Raw genomic sequence first — 18,753 nt, forward strand, 5'->3', positions numbered from 1 at the left:
AGAATTTTTAAATGGGGCCGTTTTGAGTTTCATCTGTGTTACGTATATTAGTAGTTCATTCTTTTTTATTGCTGAATAGTATTCCACTATATAGATGTACCATATATATATCTTTTATCATTCATCTGCTGATGAGTATTTGGATTGTTTCCAATTTGGGGCCTAATAAAGCTGCTCTGCACATTTATTTAGACATATGCTTACCTTTCTCTTGGTAAAGACACAGGAGTGGGGCATGTGGTAGATGTATGCTTAACATTAAGAAGTTTCCAAAGTAATTGTGTCACTTACATCCCCACAAGATATGCATGAGAATTCTATTTGCTCCATGGACTTCCCAACATTTGATATGGTCAGTCTGTTTTATTTTAGCCATTCTAATGTATGTGTAGTGTTATATTATTGTGGTTTTAATCTACATTTTCCTGATAACTAATGATATTGAACATCTTTCATATGGTTGTTCATATACATTCTTTATGATAAAGTGTCCATTCAGTTCTTTTGTCCATATTTTTATTGGGCTACTTGTCTACTAATTATTGAATTTTGTCACTTCTTTGTGTTTCGTTATATATGTATTGCAAATATTTTCTCCCACTCTGAAGCTTGCCTATTTTTTTGGTAGTGTCTTTCAAAGAGCAAAAGTTTTATTATAAATTTTTGTAAAGTACAATTTATTAATTTTTTCACAGGTTATATTTTTGTGTCCTATCTATGAAATATTTGCCTACTCCAAGGTCAGCAAGATATTCTCCTCTATGCTTTACAGTTTAGCTTTATAATTCATGTTTTTTATCTACATCAAGTTAAATTTTATATATTGAGTGAAATAAAGTGTTGATTTTAATTTAAAAAATATATAGCCACTTGTCTTGGCACCATATTTTTAGAAAGCCTTCCTTTTCCCCATTGAAAATTCTCAGCAGCTTTGTGAAAAATCAGTCACCATATATGTATAGGTGTTTTTCTGGCCTTTGCATTCTGTCTTATTGATATGTCTTTTTACTTACCAGCACTATACTGTCTATTACTGTAGCTTTATAGTAAGACTTAGAATCAGGTAGCGTTAAGTCTCCAACTTCATTCTTTTTAAATAGTCTTTGGCTATTTTAGATTTTCCCTTTCCATATGTAAAAATGAGAACAGCTGTATCTCAGAATTAAGAGGGTTAAATGAGGCAGTCCTTAGAAGTGTTTATAACTGTGTCTGGCATTCAGTAAGGGCTTAATATATGTAGTTATTAAAAACATTTTATCAAGTGTTTACTATGTACTAGGTACTAGGTCAGGTTTTATTGACACGTGTATATGTTGCATCTATGTATATCTGTATATGTATGTGTATTTGTATACATACATATACTTTACCTGCTTTTAGGTGTTTTTGCTTTCTTCATTTCCTCACAAACACAGGGAAAGAGTGGTTTGTGCAAATGTAAGACTTAAGACTAAATACGTCTTTTTGCAAAGGGTTGAAAATGACCATTTCCTTGTGTTTCGTGGTAGAACATGGGTAAAAGTGAACATGGCTAAGAACAGTTCTGGTATACTTCTACTCCTAGCATGTTTGACCTCCTGAAGGTAGAAGGGCTACACAATTAATAATATTGCTTTTATGGTTCTCTTTTTAATACTTGTTATTGCATCGACTGAACTAATTCCGATATAACATTCTCGTCCTTCAGTTAATACTGAAATCTGAAAGTGTGACTGCTCAAGGCAGGAAAAAAGAATAACTTATGTGTTTACTGAAATGCTGAATTTTTTGTTCATAGCTCTAGCATTTCCAGGTCATGTGGCTGCCTTTAAGGGTGATTTGGAAATGCTTAAAAAATTAATAGAAGATGGAGTAATCAATATTAATGAACGTGATAATAATGGATCAACTCCTATGCATAAAGGTGAGTTATGATTCCTGCTTAATTTTCAATTCTGACACAATTGCTGTTGAATTATTTACTTTTTAAAATAATTATACATCAGAAAGACATCAAAATGTATAGTATAGAGAGTACTTAATTTTTAATTTAGTGTGATATTTCTTTTATGATGTCAGACATTCACACATCATGACATTTGAGGGTAATTCCAATAGAAATTCTCTTTTGATATTGTCATGTAGTTAAGATGTGAAATTCATTGTTAGAGAAGTTTCTTAGGACTAACATTTTCTTTGACTAAAAATGACCTATATATGCTAAAACAGAAACCATGTCTCTCGAAAAAGATCTAGCAGAATTTTTTTTCTTATACTCTGAAAAAATGTTTTTACTTCCATAGAAATATCAATTAACATGATATGAACACATTTTCAAGATGTCTGCAACTTTTCTCTGTACTCTCTTTCCTTCTATGTGGAATTCTAAAATATTAATCAGTTTTTTTGCTTTTTAATCAGACTTTGTCAAATTGTCAACTCAGTGCCAGGAATATATCTGTAGGATTTATCCTTGCCAAGTTTTCTTTTATTTATAAAATCAAAACCCAAATCTTTAACCTACTGCACTTTAAATTTCCCTTTTGCTTCATTCGTGAACGTTTTTTAATAATATGATAGCTGGTAATTCTTGTAAAAATCTTAATGTGTTTGAATTGGACTGTATTTCATAAGTAATATTATGTTTCAACCAATCACAGGTTATGTTTCTGTTGGTTAGGTTCTTAATCATTGAAGTTTGTTTAATTCGTAATATATTTTAAGAATCTTAAGCACCATGTGTACCAATAGTTTTATAGGAGAAAGGGTGGTTGGGGCAGGAAGAAGGGGAAGTGAAGGGGGTTTCTTTTATACATAGAGAGGTCCTCACTTTGGACCTATAGAGTAGTAAACACTACTCTATACTTGCAGGATCTCGCTTCATTGATTACTGCTAGCTGGTAGTAATAGAATCCATTTTTAGTTTTTTGAGGAAACTCCATACTGTTTCCCACAGTGGCTGCACCAGTCTGCATTCCCACCAACAGTGCACTAGGGTTCCCTTTTCTCCACATCCTCGCCAGCACTTGTTGTTTGTTGATTTGTTAATGATGGCCATCCTGACCTTTGTGAGGTGGTATCTCCTCGTGGTTTTAATTTGCATTTCTCTGATGGCTAGTGATGCTGAGCATCCTTTCATGTGTCTCTGGGCCCTCTGTATGTCTTCCTTGGAGAAGTGTCTGTTCTGGTCCTTTGCCCATTTTTTAATTGGATTGTTTGTCTTCCTGGCATTGAGTCATATGAATTCTTTATATGTTTTGGAGATCAAACGCTTGTCCGAGGTATTGTTGGCAAATATGTTTCCCCCTACGGTTGGCTCCCTTTTCATTTTGAAGATGTTTTCTTTAGCCATGCAGAAGCTTTTTAATTTGATGTAGTCCCATTTGTTTATTCTTTCCTTTATATCCCTTGCTGGGATGTGTCAGTAAAAATATTGCTGTGTGGGGTATCTGAAATTTTTCTACCTATGTTTTCCTCTAGGACTTTTATGGTGTTGCAGCTTATGTTTAAGTCTTTTATCCACTTTGAGTTTATTCTGGTGTATGGTGAAGTTGGTGGTCTAGTTTAATTTTTTTGTGTGTACTATTCCATATCTGTGCTGCCCTGGAGCCAAGCCCCCATTTCATATCCTTTGTATAACCAATTTTTATTCCTAATGTGTATGTGGGGTGTCATTTATGAGAGCAAAAGAGAGGCTCACTCATGGTATGTATAATGCATCTTTGGGGGAACAAAAAAGTAAGGTTTATTGACAGATGGTTTTTAGCCTGTCTCAGTCTTTTATTTCTTCACTTAAACTGAGATGAACATGAGGGATGTAGAAGAAGGTTCTAAAGAGACTGATGTACAACAACAGTGTTTGAGATACAGCCATTGTGAGAGGGCAAGAGGGTGAAAGTGAGGAGAAACCAAAAGGGTGGTTTCACCCCTTCCCTTCACCCCTTCTCTTGTGAGTCTGCCTGTTAAGGGAGCCTAGGGCCGGGGTGGATGAGATGGTGTGCTGAAGGGGTGATGAGGGACTACAGCAGGGGGAAGGGGCATTTCTGTGTACATTATCATTTTTCTGGGGAACATATATATGTTTAAATCATACCCATATTGGGTAAATAAAAGTTGATGTTTCCTTATAATTTAATTGACATTTTGTCAATCTCTCTGCTGCTTTTTCTTTCATTTTAATTTTGATTAAGTAAGTAAGCTGCAGTATCTGTTAGTTGTTTAATGATTGTTAAATCCACTATGACTTCTCCTCTCATTTACTTTTAAGCCATAATTATTTCAAATCATTTCTTAAAAATTTCTAGCCACTGAATAATTTTATCTTGTTCTCTTATAAAACATTGATCAAATTAATTGACATATGAAACATTAACAAATTAATTAACATATTCAATATACAAAAAGGATTTTGGATAAAAATTATTTTATTGTATATTTCATTGTAAAACAATTACTTAGCTCCCCCTCCCCATTGTAAATATTATCTGAATAATATTATGGAAATGTTGGGTTAAACTTACTCTGTCTTATAAAACTTACCACTGTTTTGGATTCATAAATATGATTTTGTAAGTATTGAAGGGAAAAGATGTTGCTGGTTTTGTGTAAAGTAGGGTTATTTCTAGAGGTATGGGTTATCCTGTAGAATTCTTTGATTTGGATTTGCTGTAGGAGAAAGAGAAGCTCCAGGCTCCTCAGGAGCTAACTCCGAGTCTGGCAGATGGCTCTGAGTCAGTTAGAGAAAGGAAGGGCAAGAGTACTTGCAGACTTTTTATAAGCTGGGCCATAGGGCTGTAGTGATGGTGCTTTGTCACTCGATCAGGCTTTGTATCTTTTCTTCTCTGTTCTCAGTATTGGAGGTGGATTCACTTTTTAAGGCACCAAAATGATACCAAAAGTTCATACTCTGATTTATTTTACAGAGGCACATATATATTCAACACAAACCATGTGCCTGCACCATGGACACAGTATGAGATCCAGGCCTTTACTGTTAAGCAGCTATATACTTACACCATGAACAACTAGGGATTTGTATAAGTCAAGATGTACTAAATGGCAAAAAGGATTTGGTTGTTAAAATATCGGGTTGGCCAAAAAGTCCATATGGTTTTTTTCCATAAAATAAAATACACATTTTTAATTTTCACCAATAATTTCATTGATTTGAATATTTTAGCTATCTCTCACATGGTATAATGTTGATTCTTCTCAATTAATTTCTCAATTTGATTGCTGTCAACTTCAACTGGTCTACCTGACCGTGGAGCATCATCCAGTGAGAAATCTCCAGCACAAAACTTTGCAGACCACTTTTGACACATTTGATCAATCACAGCGCCTTCTCCATACACTACACAAATCTTTTTTTTGCATTTCAGTGGCATTTTTAACTTGCTTGAAATAATAAAGCATAATATGCCTAAAATGTTGCATATTTCATTCAATCTTCAATACTAAAATGGCTAAACAAAATTCACCAATTTGATGTTTTTAAAAAAATGCACACTGATATGACAGCTATCATAATGCAATCTAACAAAATTGTTTTGGATGAAGTTAAAGACAACTAAGTGCTGCTAGAGCCATCTTATGAAAAAAAAGCAAATGAACTTTTTGGCCAACCCAGTACATGCAATAGGAATTCAGGAGTAGAAATTGAACAGAAGTCACTAAGGGTTAAATTGTTGAGGAAGTGTTCAGGGGAATTCAGAAATAATTCTTTGTGGGGGTGGGTGCTCTGCCCACAGGGCCCCCTGCTGGCTGCCACAGATAATAAGTCTGCCAAGACATGATCTGCTTGGGGAGGAAAGGTGGCCCATCTCTCAAAGAAGGGTCAGGAACCTGTTCCTCAATGGACTTTTATTGGGTTTATTTGCATAGGAATACAGGCCATATACATAAAACTCATCAATCATTGTCAGGCAGAAATGATCAAATAATAACATTTAAAGAACTCTGAGGGCTTGTTCTGACTCAGGGTCAAATAGTTAAAGGGCCATAAAACTTTGGGGAACAAACTCATTTCATGCATGGACCCTTATCATTTAAATTGAGTGTATTAGAAAGGTTTCACAGGATTTTATGCATTCTTTCTTAGGCCTTATTGCCCCAGGGAACCTGCCCTTTCCAGCACAGGGCCGCACCCACCTCCCCCATTGTTTCAGGTTTAAGTCATGTAGGGGAAGTAAGGCAGCCAAGAGATTAGGAGACTCCTTGCAGACAGAATGAGGACTCAGGCTATGCCAAAGCTGAGGGTGAAGGTCCATCACTCCCTTTTTCTATAGCCCCCCAAGTCCTTCCCTGAGGGCTCCTTCATGACTGTGTCTGTCTTAGGTTGTCCCTCTTTTGAGGAATCTTACCCATCATTAGCTAACTGGTCATCTGCCTGGGGCCAAGCAGGGTGAAGTGAAAGGGGGCAGAGGTGGTACCCCTGCCAGAGAGATAACCTTTGTCTCCTAAGTGGCTTATGGTCCCAAGGTCTTTCACTTAGCCTCAGCCATGGGGGTTTACAGGCAGGGTAGTTCCCAACAATACCGTATGTTTATGTGATATTTAATAAGGCGCAAAACTGTCATACTTAATCCTTATTGTAATTTTATATAGCAGTAGTGTAAATCACTGCTGCTTTATAAATGTGAAATTATCTCTGTAAAGGATGAGGAAATTGAGGTCCAGAAGAACTAGTTTCTTTTAAGTCCTTGCCTGAGGATATGCTTGTTCTTAAAATTGATCTTTTATTGAGAGAAGGGGAGGGGGGGAGAGAGAGGGAGAGAGAAGGAGAAGAGAAATGGATGCAAGACAGAACACATCATTTGGTTGCCTCCCATACATGCTCTGACTGGGTGTTGAACCTGCAACCTTCAATAGGTATGTGCTCTGACTTGGGATCGAACCCGGAACCTTTTGGTATATGGGAGGATGCTCCAGTCAACTGAGCCACTTAGCCAGGGTGGAACCAGGTTTTTTAACTGAGATTACTCAGCTGGTAAGAACAGAGCTGAGATTTCATTCATTTTTTCCTTCATTCATTCACTCATCAACTCTGTAAACATTATCGCAGGTCTGTATATGCCAGCTGCTTGGTAAATTTTGTTCTGTCCTCCAGTCTGATTGTTTAGTAGACTTAAATTCAGATCTTTTAGGTCTATTAAGTTTTTTTCCCAACTTCCTTGGGTCTTGAGATGGACCTAGAATGATGGATAGAAGTTAGATAAGCACATTGTAGAGTAATGGGCACTAGGTAAGAAGCACATCAGCAGAGTTGTGGAGGTGAAAATTAATATTGAGTGCATGTCTTTTGAGGACAAGATTTAGAAGTAGGTGGTAAACAGTTTAGGTGATCAGTGAGGGACCTGTAAATTTTGAGTTGTGAGGGTCAGAGGAATAAGCTATTAATATAACGTGGCACAAGATTTTCAAAGTCAATGTGGGTCTCTATGGCTAGATTGCATTCTCATTCTGGTGTGATGTAAGATTGATCAGCAGCTATATAAATAACAGCCGGCGAGCACTGGATAAGTATTAGAAAAAACTAGATTATAGTTTCAAAGCTGTTACTAGCTGTGTGATAGTAAGTAAATAACCTCTTTGAGCCTTACCTTTTATCTGTATGTAAAGTTCTCTGTGTAGGGGATGAGTACAGTACATACTTGATTAAATGTTTGTCTAAGGAATGAATAAATGATACAGAGGATATTACATCTACCCAACTTACTTTCATTGGTTATTGCAAGGATCAGTATTTATGAGAGTATTCTCTAATGGTACTATTCAAAATTTTTGAAAATTGCTACTAATAACAATATATTTAGTGTGTGTATTTTCTTTTTTTTGTGTGTGTGTGTTTTTACAGCTGCTGGACAAGGCCACATCGAATGTTTGCAGTGGATAATTAAAATGGGAGCAGATAGAAATATTATCAACAAAGCAGGGGAGAAACCCAGTGATGTGGCTAAGAGGTATTCTTATCTCTCTTGTTTCCTTTTTGTTTTGTTTTTAAAGTTTTGCATATACTCTCTTATGCTCAGAAATCTCTGAAGATTTAATGAATTATAGGACTCAGTCAAATACTGATGGAATGACAATATTCAAGCTGAATAGACATTTGACAATATATCAACTCTTCTCTCTAAACCAGTGATTTTCAACAGGGAGGTAGTGTTTTCCCCTTTCCTGGGGAGAGGAGCATTTGGAAATATGTAGGGGTTTGTCACAATGACTAGTGACCATCATTAATATTTAGTGAGGTTAGGTCCAGGAATGGCTAACTACTAAATGGTCTACAGTACTCAGAATAGTGGTGCACAGCACAGAATAATTCCACCCAAATGCTGGTACCTTTTAAGAAATACTGTGTGCTAAAAAGGGGTAATCAAAAGGAGCCACATGGCTTTTGAAACAAATTTTGGTGTTTACATCTGAATTAAGTATAACACTTATTATCAAACGCCTCCAGCTCATTCAGGTCGGGTCAAGTCCATTCTTTTGTTTATTTGGTTGGTTTTTACAAATTCAACTTTATTATACTTACCATGTTTCAAGTGCTACAGTTAGTGTTAGGATTACAAAGATGAAAAAACAGTTCTTGCCCTCATAGGAGCTTAGAGTCTTGTGGAGAGATAAATTATAATTATTGTAATAATCATTATTAATTATAATCATTTTTATAAACATAACTACTGATTATAATCATTGTATCATATTACATTATGTATAAGGGATAGTAAGAACATAGGAGACGTGCCAAAGTCTTCCTGTTTGAAAGTCGTGGGGGAGAAATATTAATACAGATGATGTTAAGAGTTATGAAGGAAACTGTAGGAGCACAGAATTTATATAGAGGTCAAGGAAAATTTTTTTTGGAGAAAGCAACACTTATGCTGACACTTGAAGGAGAAAGAGCTGTAAGAAAACACTTGTGTGTTGGAGGAACAGCATGTGGGCTCAACACTGCTTGAATTTAAAGTAAGAGTGTGTGCCCTGGCCAGGTACCTCAGTTGGTTGGAGCATCATACTGATATACCAAGGTTGCAGGTTTGATCCCTGGTCAGGACACGTACAAGAATGGACCAGTGAATGCATAAATAAGTGGAACAACAAATTGATCTCTCTCTCTCTCTAAAACCAATGAATTAAAAACGATAAAGTAGGAATGTAGTCTAACAGATACAAATGAGTCTTGAAAGGACACAGGACCTAATCATTCATTAAATTGACATGTAATTTTTGTCTGTGAGTTCATGTTCCTTAAAATTTTGCCTGTGGAATTTCTTTGAAACTTTGGAGTATAGTTTCATTGTACCATGGACCTAGGTTTGTAATCAACTGAGCCCACTTTATTTTTATTTTTATAAACAGCTTTATCAACGTGTAATTGGCATACAATAAAGTACACATACTTGTACAGTACAAATTAATGAATTCTGATCTCTGTATACCTATACCCACGAACCCCCACAATCTTCTCGTGCTCCTTTGTAATGTCTCTCCTCCTCACTGCTGGCTCCCCCAAGCAAACACTGATCTGCTTTATGTCACTATAGATCAGTTTGCATTTCTAGAGTTTTATATGAATGGAAACATACAGTATGTACTCTTATATATCTGGCTTCTTTCACTCATCATAATTATTTTGAGAATTCATGTGTATTATACTTTTCTTTCTTATTGCTAAATAGTATTCCATTGGTTATAGAATTCCAGTGGAGTATTCTATAGTTTTATCTACTAACCTGTTGAAGGAGATCTTGATTGTATCTACTTTTTGGTGGTTATGAGTAAAGCTGCTATAAATATTCACACACAGGCTTCTGTGTGAATGTGAGTTTTCAGTTCACTTTGGTAAATACTTAGGGGTAGTATTGCTGGGTCATATGCTATGGGTATGTTTAACTTTACAAGAAACTGCCAAAGTGCCTTCCAAAGTGATTGTAGCAACTTGCATTCCCACCAGCAATGGAAACTGTGGTTATGTAGTATGAAAAAATAGAATTTGAGATTTTTGTGTTTAGCAAGTAATTCTCCATGTCCTAAGAGAAAGCATTAAACATCTCACTTAGCAAAACTGTAGAAAAAAAATATGCAGATTATACGCATTTACAACCATTCCCAAACCAAGGGTATGTTACTAGAAGCTTCATGGCAATGTGGGAAAGATCAAAGAAAATAGAAAATATGGATGGGAAAAGTCATTATTTTTCCATTAAATTTAAAGCCATGCCAAGTGCTTTGGGTTGAGGAAGGACGAAGATTAAGGGGACTAGACTTACAATTAGCCATAAAAGTGGAACCAGAACTAATTCTATAGTCTAAACTAGGTCATCAGAAAAAGGTAATAAATGCAGGTGATCAAATAGGGTGGGTTTGGGCTTTCTACCCCATTTAGCAAATTTGTTGGGTCTCTAGGTCATCAGAAAAAGGTAATAAATGCAGGTGATCAAATAGGGTGGTTTTGGGTTTTCTACCCTACTTAGCAAATTTGTTGGGTCTCTTCTCCCAGTTGGGTTTTTGCAATAAAAATTATGGAATCTGTCTTTAATGTGACTGCTTGCCCTTAGTGTCCAGTAACTGAGTTTCCCATATAGCTAACATCAAATTGGCCCTGATCTTCAGACACAGCTTTGCTCTTTTACTGGTGGGTAGGCTGGTGGCATAATGTACCAAGTGTAATTCCCTAAATTAAGTTGAAACTGCAGTTTCAGTTTGAAAACTGTGCTTCTTGTTAATTGTTGATTCTTTTCTACAGGTTTGCCCATTTAGCAGCAGTAAAGCTGTTGGAGGGGCTGCAGAAATATGATGTAGATGATGAGGATGAAATTGATGAAAATGACACGAAGTTTTTCATAAGACACGGTGTTGAAGGAAGCACTGATGCCAAGGATGATTTATGTCTTAATGAGTCGGATAAAACAGATGCCAGAAGTAAGTGTGCTAACTCTGTTGTGATTTATTCTTTAAGAAATGCCATAGCCATTTTTTTTACCACAAATTTGGAAATTATCCTGAAGACAGTTACCATCTATGAAGTAAAATACTTTGATTTTGGAAGGGAATCAGAACTAGAGTAATTTTTGTGCTATGGGATATTGAACATATGAAAATGTAAGACATGATCTCTTTCCCTCAAGGAGGAAAAAGTTATATAAAAGGTAACATTATTTAAGTGGATCATAGGAAACAGGAAGAACCATCCCAAGAATTTCCCTTGTTAGTTGGCAAATGATTTTTACAGATAATAATAGCAGCAAATATTTATTGTCTACTATGTGCCAGGTACTCTTACAGGTATTGGCGAAACAGTGAACTACAAAATCCCCTCCTTGCCACCAAGGACTTACATTCTGGTGATGGTGGTGGTGTCAGATAATTAATAAGAAAACAGGTACATAATAAAATAAAGTAGGGTGGTGCTGTAGGTACGGTAACCATTAGAGGAGACCTCTCTTAAGGGGGTGACATTTGAGAAGAGACTAGCTGATGAGAGTGAGCCACATGAAGATCTCAGAAGACTGTTTCAAGCCAGAGGAAGAATATGAGGTGGAATTGAGCTCAGTGTGACTGGAATAGCAACAGATTTGGTTGGAGACATCAGCAGGGACTCAATGAGATCAAATAGAGCCTAATAAGGATTTTATGTTTCGATTTTATTGGTGGGTTTTGAGGTGGGGATGGTGTGATCTGATTTATGTTGAAAAATAACATCACTCTAGCCCTGACCAGTGTGGCTCAGGTTGTTGGGTGTTGTTCGGCAAAGCAAAAGCTTGCCTGTTTGATTGTTGGTCAGGGCACATTCCTGGGTTGCAGGTCTGCTCCCCAGTCGGGACAGATGCAAGAGGCAGCTGATCCATGTGTCACACATTGATTTTTCTCTCCTTCTCCTTCTCCCTCCCTTCCCCTCTCTCTTAAAAATGAATAAGTAAAATCTTAAAAAAATAACATTACTCTAGTAGTTGTTTGGAAAATAGACCGGGACGTGGGAGACAACATAGCATTTCAGATGCGTTTTGAATAGGTGGGAAGAGAACACACTCACCTGCTAATGCAGGGTTAGAGGAAGTTCCTGATATAATTTAAATTTGCCAAGAATACTAAATTAGAATTGTACAAGAGAAGATGCGGAATATCTGCACAGAGTTCCTGGGCTCCTTAGAGTCCCCGGTGTAGGCCTGCAAATGCCGTGATGCTGGAAATCTCCTTTGTTGTTTTGCTTCAGCCTTGTGTATGGAAGGCTTTCGCCGCCATTCCAGAAGAGCTTACATAAACATCTGTTTATTTCCCTTTAAGGTGATATTTATATGCCCAGATTTTTCTGTGTATAATAATATGCATTTTTTCCCCAAGTTCTTGAGGGAAAAATAACTATGTGCATTATACATGAGTAGTACCCAAAATATCTTGTGTCTGTTCTTGTGTTTTGTAATCATTTGTTACATAAAATGTCTTGTGCCATAATATATTCAAAACTTAATGCTGAAATTCCTTTATAATACAAAAACAAGTATCTAAATATAAATAAATAAATAATTGAATGAAAAATTAAAACGAAAGATTCTTTTCCTGAACGTTTGCGCCAAAAACATGGATGTGCATTATACACGGCAAAATACGGTCTTCAGGCTTTCTTTGTTCTCGGTCCAAACTCAGCATTAGTACGACCATATTTATCTGGCGGGTAGTGGTGGAGAAAGCTGAATCAGGTGGCCTTGACTGTTTTTGCCTCTAAATGTCCAGTGTTGTGGAAAGCCCATTTCCCTTTACACGGCAAAAGTAGAAGCAGGGAAATCAGGGGGCTGCAACCTTCATTCAGGAGAGAGTTGATCATGACTCGGACTGGGCTGAGAATGATGGAAATGGTGAGAGATGATCAGATTTGGGTGTATTTAGAACAGAGAACTGACAGGATTTGCTGATAGGTTTGAATATGAGATGTTAGAGAATGAGAGTAATCAAGGCTGACTCTTAGATTCTTGGCCTGAGATAGGGAGTTTAAAAGGACTCTTCACTCAGAACTATATTGTAGCAGAGAAGGCTTTTCATAAGTGGAATTTTGACTTTTCCTTAAAGGATGGCCAGGGTTTAGATAGGCAAATAAATCAGGAAGGCAGTCCATTCGTCTAACATATGTTTGAGTACCTACTGTGTGCACAGCCCTGGATTAAGGGACTTTAGGCAGTGCATCACAAATAGTCCTGGTTTTTGAAATTCAGAAAACATTTTGAGCCTACTCAATGTAGTATTAAAAGAAATGACTGAAATTGTGCTTTTTCAATTCTTTCTCTCCCACCATTAAACATATTTATTAAGTACTCGGTTATGTCAGGCACTGTTCTAGGTGCTAGGGTTCCATTCGTGAACAGACATCATTTCTTTGTATTTGCTTGTTTCCTAAAATTGTCTGATGTTGACTTTCCTAAAGCTATAAAAGTCTTAATTATCCACTCTTTCTTCAACTAAATAACAGTTTATAACTAAATAAAAATACTTTTTTCTTTCATACAAATTGCACTATAGAGACAATATATGCCAAACATTTAATTTTCTTTTTTAAATTTTTAAAAGTATATTTTATTGATTATGCCATTACAGTTGTCCCATTTTTTTTCTCCCCTTTATTCCCCTCTGCCCTGCATTGTCCCTCTTACCAGCATTCCCTGCACCCTACCCCCTTAGTTCATGTCCCTGGGTCATGCAAATAAGTTCTTTGGCTTCTCCATTTCCTATACTATTCTTAACCTACACCTCTCTATTTAATACCTACCATTTATGCTGCTTATTCCCTGTACTTTTTCTCCCCATTCTCCCCCCTTCCCCTCCCCACTGATAACTCTCCATGTAATCTCCATATCTGTTCCTGTTCTAGTTGTTTGCTTAGTTTGTTTTTATTTTTATTTTTTAGGTTTTGATGTTGGTAGTTGTGAGTTTGTTGTCATTGTACTGTTCGTGGTTTTGATCATCTTCTTTTTCTTAGATAAGTGCCTTTAACATTTCATATAATAAGGGCTTGGTGATGATGAATTCCTTTAACTTGATGTTATCTGGGAAGCACTTTATCTGCCATCCCATTCTAAATGATAGCTTTGTTGGATAGACTAATCTTGCCTTTCAGGACTTGGAATACTTCTTCCCATCCCCTTCTTGCCTGTAAAGTTATGTTTGAGAAATCATAAGCTGACAGTCTTATGGGAACTCTTTGTAGGTAAATGTCTCCTTTTCTCTTGCTACTTTTAAGATTCTCTCCTTATCTTTAATCTTGGCTAAGGTAATTATGATGTATCTTGGTGTGTTCCTCCTTGGATCCAACTTCTTTGGGATTCTATGAGTGCCCTGGACTTCCTGGAAGTCTTATTTCCTTTGCCAGATTGGGGAAGTTCTCCTTCATTATGTTTTCAATTTCTTGCTCTTCCTCTTCTCCTTCTGGCACCCCTATGATTCAGATATTGTAATGTTTAAAGTTGTCCCAGAAGTTCCTAAGCCTTTCCTCATTTTTTTGAATTCTTGTTTCTTCATTCTGTTCTGGTCAAATGTTTATTTCTTCCTTCTGCTCCAAATCGTTGATTTGGGTCCCAGTTTCCTTCCTTTCCATGCTGGTTCCCTGCATATTTTTCTTTATTTCACTTTGCATAACCGTCACTTTTCTCTCTATTTTGCGACCATACTCAACCATTTCTGTGAGCGTCCTGATTACCAGTGTTTTGAACTCTGCATCTGATAGGTTGGCTATTTCTTCATCTCTTAGTTCTGTTTTTGGAGTTTTGATCTGTTCTTTCATTTGAGCCATATTTTTTTGTCTCAGTGCACCCGTTACGTTGTAAGGGGCAGAGCCTTAGGTATTCACCAAGGCGGGGCAACCCACATTGCTGCATTGTGGTGTTTTATGTGGGGGAGGGGTCAGAGATGGAACAATGCTGCTTGCTTGGCTCTGGGCCAACTTTCAGCCACTTCCCCCAATACCCACAAGCATTTTGGGCCCTTCTGGTGATGATTCTGGGTTGAGTGGTTTTGTGTACGTTCTAGGACCCTGTAGGTGTCTCCAACAAACTCTCCTTCAGGGTGGGAGTTTCTCTGGCTACTGCCAGAGGTTTTTACAGCCAGAGGTTTTGAGGCTTTATTTCCCTGTTCTGGAACCCTGGGTTGCATTCCTCCCAGTTTATCTGCACACAAATGTGGGAACACCCAGTATGCCAGCCACTGCTTTGCTGCCTGTTCTCTCTGCCACAGGTTCCTATCTCCGTCCCACCTACCAGACTGGATGAATGTTTCTTCTTTAACTCTTTGGTTGTCAGACTTCCATGCAGTTCTATTTTCTGGCAGTTCTGGCTTTCTTTTGTTTTTAAATTTGTTGTTGTCCTTCTTTTGGTTGTGCAAGGAGGCAAAGTGTAACTACTTATGCCTTCATCTTGGCTGGAAGTCATCCAAAGATTTAATTTTCATAATTACCAGTGAATAACAATCTTATTTTATTAAATGGTGTCTTAGTGGCATGGACTGCCATAAGACTGGCTGGCTTAAACAACAGGAATTTATTTCCTTATAGTTTTGGAGGCTGAAATTCCTGGATCAAAATCCAATGGGTCTGTTCTGTTGAGGACTTTCTGCTTTGGAATGGCCAACGTCTATCTTCCTCACATGGTGGAGAGAATGAGCAAGCTCTCTGGTGTCACTGTAAGGGTACCAATCCCATTGGAGTAGGGCACCACCCTCACGACCTCATCTAACCCTAATTACCTTCCAAAGGTCCCATCTCCAAATACTATTACATTGGCGGTTAGGGCTTCAACATACCAACTTTGAGGAGATACAAACGTTGTCCATAACAAATGGTTAAACATTAAAGTACACCAAATTAGTGAGTAGAAGTAGGAGTGTTTCTGTTTCTGAAATGGACATGTGATTAGGTTGATGCAGATGAATTTCCAGGAGGCAGCAGGACAGTGGCTTATCTCAGTGTTATATTTATTGTTGAACATGTTGGAACTAAACTGAAGTTTAGTGATTTGAGCAAATTTTAATTTCTGTAGCATTTCTACTGGTAGCACAGTTAACTGGCATATAACTCTCCTTCAGAATTTTTATTCTCAAAAATCCTAATAGTAACTGTTTATACTTCTGTAGTGTTTTACAGCACTTGCAGAACATCTCCACATACATCACTCATAGTAAGCCAATGAGATCGGTAATATCTCTATTTTCTATCTCAAGAAATGCTTATTTAGTGTAATATCCTCATTTGATAGGTAAAGAGCCTGAAATTCAAAAAAGCTAAGTTACTTGTCCAAAGTCACAGAGTGACTATAAGTAAGACTTTAGGATTTCACTATACGGCGCCCCTGTCACCACACACACTGCCTCATGAATGAATATTTTCTTGCCACATAACTCTAATTTTAGTTCTCATGATATTTGGTCAGAGAGCCATGGTTCATGTGAGTGGATGAGAAGAACTATTTCAATGGAGCTCTTTCCTACAGAAAGATGAGAAGGATCTATTTGAACTGAGGCTATCTGGAACAAAGGCAGCTGTAGTAAAGTGAGTAGAGCTTGGGTATTGGATTCAGACATCAGAGCTTCATTACTTTCTGGAAAGTGTTTTCAGTTATTCTGGCAGGAAAAACTAGTTGTACCAAAAGTATATTCTCTGAGGAAAATTTCTAATTTATGTTTACATTTAAAAAAAATTCAAAGAACTCCCAGAACACTGTCAGGCAGAACCTTATTCCCCAGGGGACGGTGGCAGCCTCTTTCCTCATGAATGCAACCATGGGCAGACCTGAAGATGCTGAAAGGCTCCCAAGAAAGAGCTACATAGATCACCTCATTGTGAGGCTCAGAGTTAATGATATCTTCAGAATTCCCTGACAGCTTTATTTTAAATAGCTTTATTGAAATATAATTTACATACATTCAGTTTACCCATTTAAGGCAGACAATTTAATGGTTTTTTAGTATATTCACAGATTTATGCAACCATTACCACAATAAATTTTATAACATTTATATCACCCCAAAAAGAAACCTCACAACCATTAGTAGTCACTCCCCATTACCTCTACAATCTCCTCCTTTCCCCCCAAACCCCATCTCAGGCTATCACTAATCTTTGTGTTTCTACAGAGTTGTCTGTTCTGGGCATTTCACGTGAGTGGAATGATACCATATGTTGTCTTTTGTGACTGGCTTCTTTCACTTAGCACAATGTTTTCAAGGCTCACACATTGTAACACGGATCAGTGCTTTATTACTTTTTATTGCCAAATAATATCCTTGTATGGATACACCCCATTTTATATATCCATTCATTCATCAGTTGATGAACATTTGAGTTGTTTCCACAATTTGGCTATTATGAATATTGCTGCTATGAACGTTGGTGTGAACTTCTTTTTGTGGACATATTTTCATTTCTCTTGGATGTACACCTAGGAGTTGGAATTGCTGGGTCATCTGATAACTCTACTTTTAACATTCTAAGGAACTTCCAAACTCTTTTCCAAAGTGACTGCGTTATTTTACATTCCCACCTGCAGTAAATGATGGTTCCAGTTTCTCCACATTCTTTTCCAATATTTGTTATTGTGTCTCTTATTGATTATAGCTATTTTAGTGAGTGTGAAGCGGTATCTTGTACTTTTGATTGGTGTTTCCCTAATTAATGATGTTGAGTATCTTTTCATGACCTCACTTGTATATCTTATTTGGAGAAATGTATATTTAAATCCTTTGCCTATTTTTATTTAAGAAAGTTTTTTAAAACTATATTTTACGGATTATGCTATTACAGTTGTCCTGATTTTTCTCCCGTTGTCCCCCACCACCCAGCAATCCCTACTCCCTCAAGCAGTCCTCTCACCCTTGTTTGTCCATGGAGCATGTAAGTTCTTTGGCTACTCCCCTTCCTATACTGTACTTTACATTCTGTAACTACCTGTTTATACTTCTTTGTTTTAAATCTTTAAACTTTTTAATTTTATTTAGTTTTAGAGAAAGAGAGGGAGAGGAACATCAATGTGTGGTTGCCTCTCGTGTCCCCCGTACTGGAGACCTTGTTTGCAACCCAGGCATGTGCCCTAGACAGGGATTTGAACTGGTGACCCTTTGGTGACCCTTTGGTTCACAGGCCAATACTCAATCTACTAGGCCACACCAGCCAGGGCCCTATTTGTACTTCTTGATCCCCTCACCTCTCACCCATTCTCCCACACCCCTGCCTCCCATCTCTTTATCTTTAATCTTTGGCATTTTAATTATGATGTGTCTTGGAGTGGGCCTCTTTGCATCCATCTTGTTTGGGACTCTTCTGTGCTTCCTGGACTTGCATGTCTATTTCCTTCACCAAATTAGGGAAGTTTTCTTTCATTATAATTTCAAATAGATTTCCAATTTCTTGCTTTTTCTCTTCTCCTTCTTGCATCCCTGTGAAGACAATGTTGGATGCTTAAAGTTGTCCCACAGGCTCTTTACACTATTCTTATTTTTTGGATTCTGCTTTCTACTTATTATGAATTAGTTGGTTTTTGCTTCCTTATGTTCCAAATCATTGATTTGATTCTCAGCTTCATCCACTCTACTGTTGTTTCCCTGTAAATTCTTCTTTATTTCAATTGTGTATCCTTTGTTTTTGACTGGATATTTTTTATGCTGCTGAGGTCCTCACTAAGTTCCTTGAGCATCCTTATAACCAGTGTTTTGAACTCTGCATCTGATAGATTGCTTATCACCATTTCATTTTACTCTTTTTCTGGAGTTTTGATCTGTTCTTTCATTTGGGCCATGTTT

General features: G+C 37.1%; 1 protein-coding gene across 7 annotated transcripts in view; it reads left to right on the forward strand.

Annotated features, from left to right (window-relative positions):
* The window catches only part of ANKRD42 (ankyrin repeat domain 42), a 77,339-nt gene that overhangs the window by 27,616 nt on the left and 30,970 nt on the right, over positions 1-18,753 (forward strand). For all 7 annotated transcript variants that reach the window (XM_045182029.3, XM_045182028.3, XM_053925562.1 and 4 more), the window contains 3 exons: positions 1,778-1,903; positions 7,835-7,940; positions 10,727-10,902. In XM_045182029.3, coding sequence (XP_045037964.1) covers positions 1,778-1,903; positions 7,835-7,940; positions 10,727-10,902 — 408 coding nt within the window. The remainder of the gene's footprint in view (positions 1-1,777; positions 1,904-7,834; positions 7,941-10,726; positions 10,903-18,753) is intronic.

Source organism: Desmodus rotundus, chromosome 5 (genome assembly GCF_022682495.2).
Source record: "Desmodus rotundus isolate HL8 chromosome 5, HLdesRot8A.1, whole genome shotgun sequence".
Taxonomy (NCBI): Eukaryota; Metazoa; Chordata; class Mammalia; order Chiroptera; family Phyllostomidae; genus Desmodus; species Desmodus rotundus.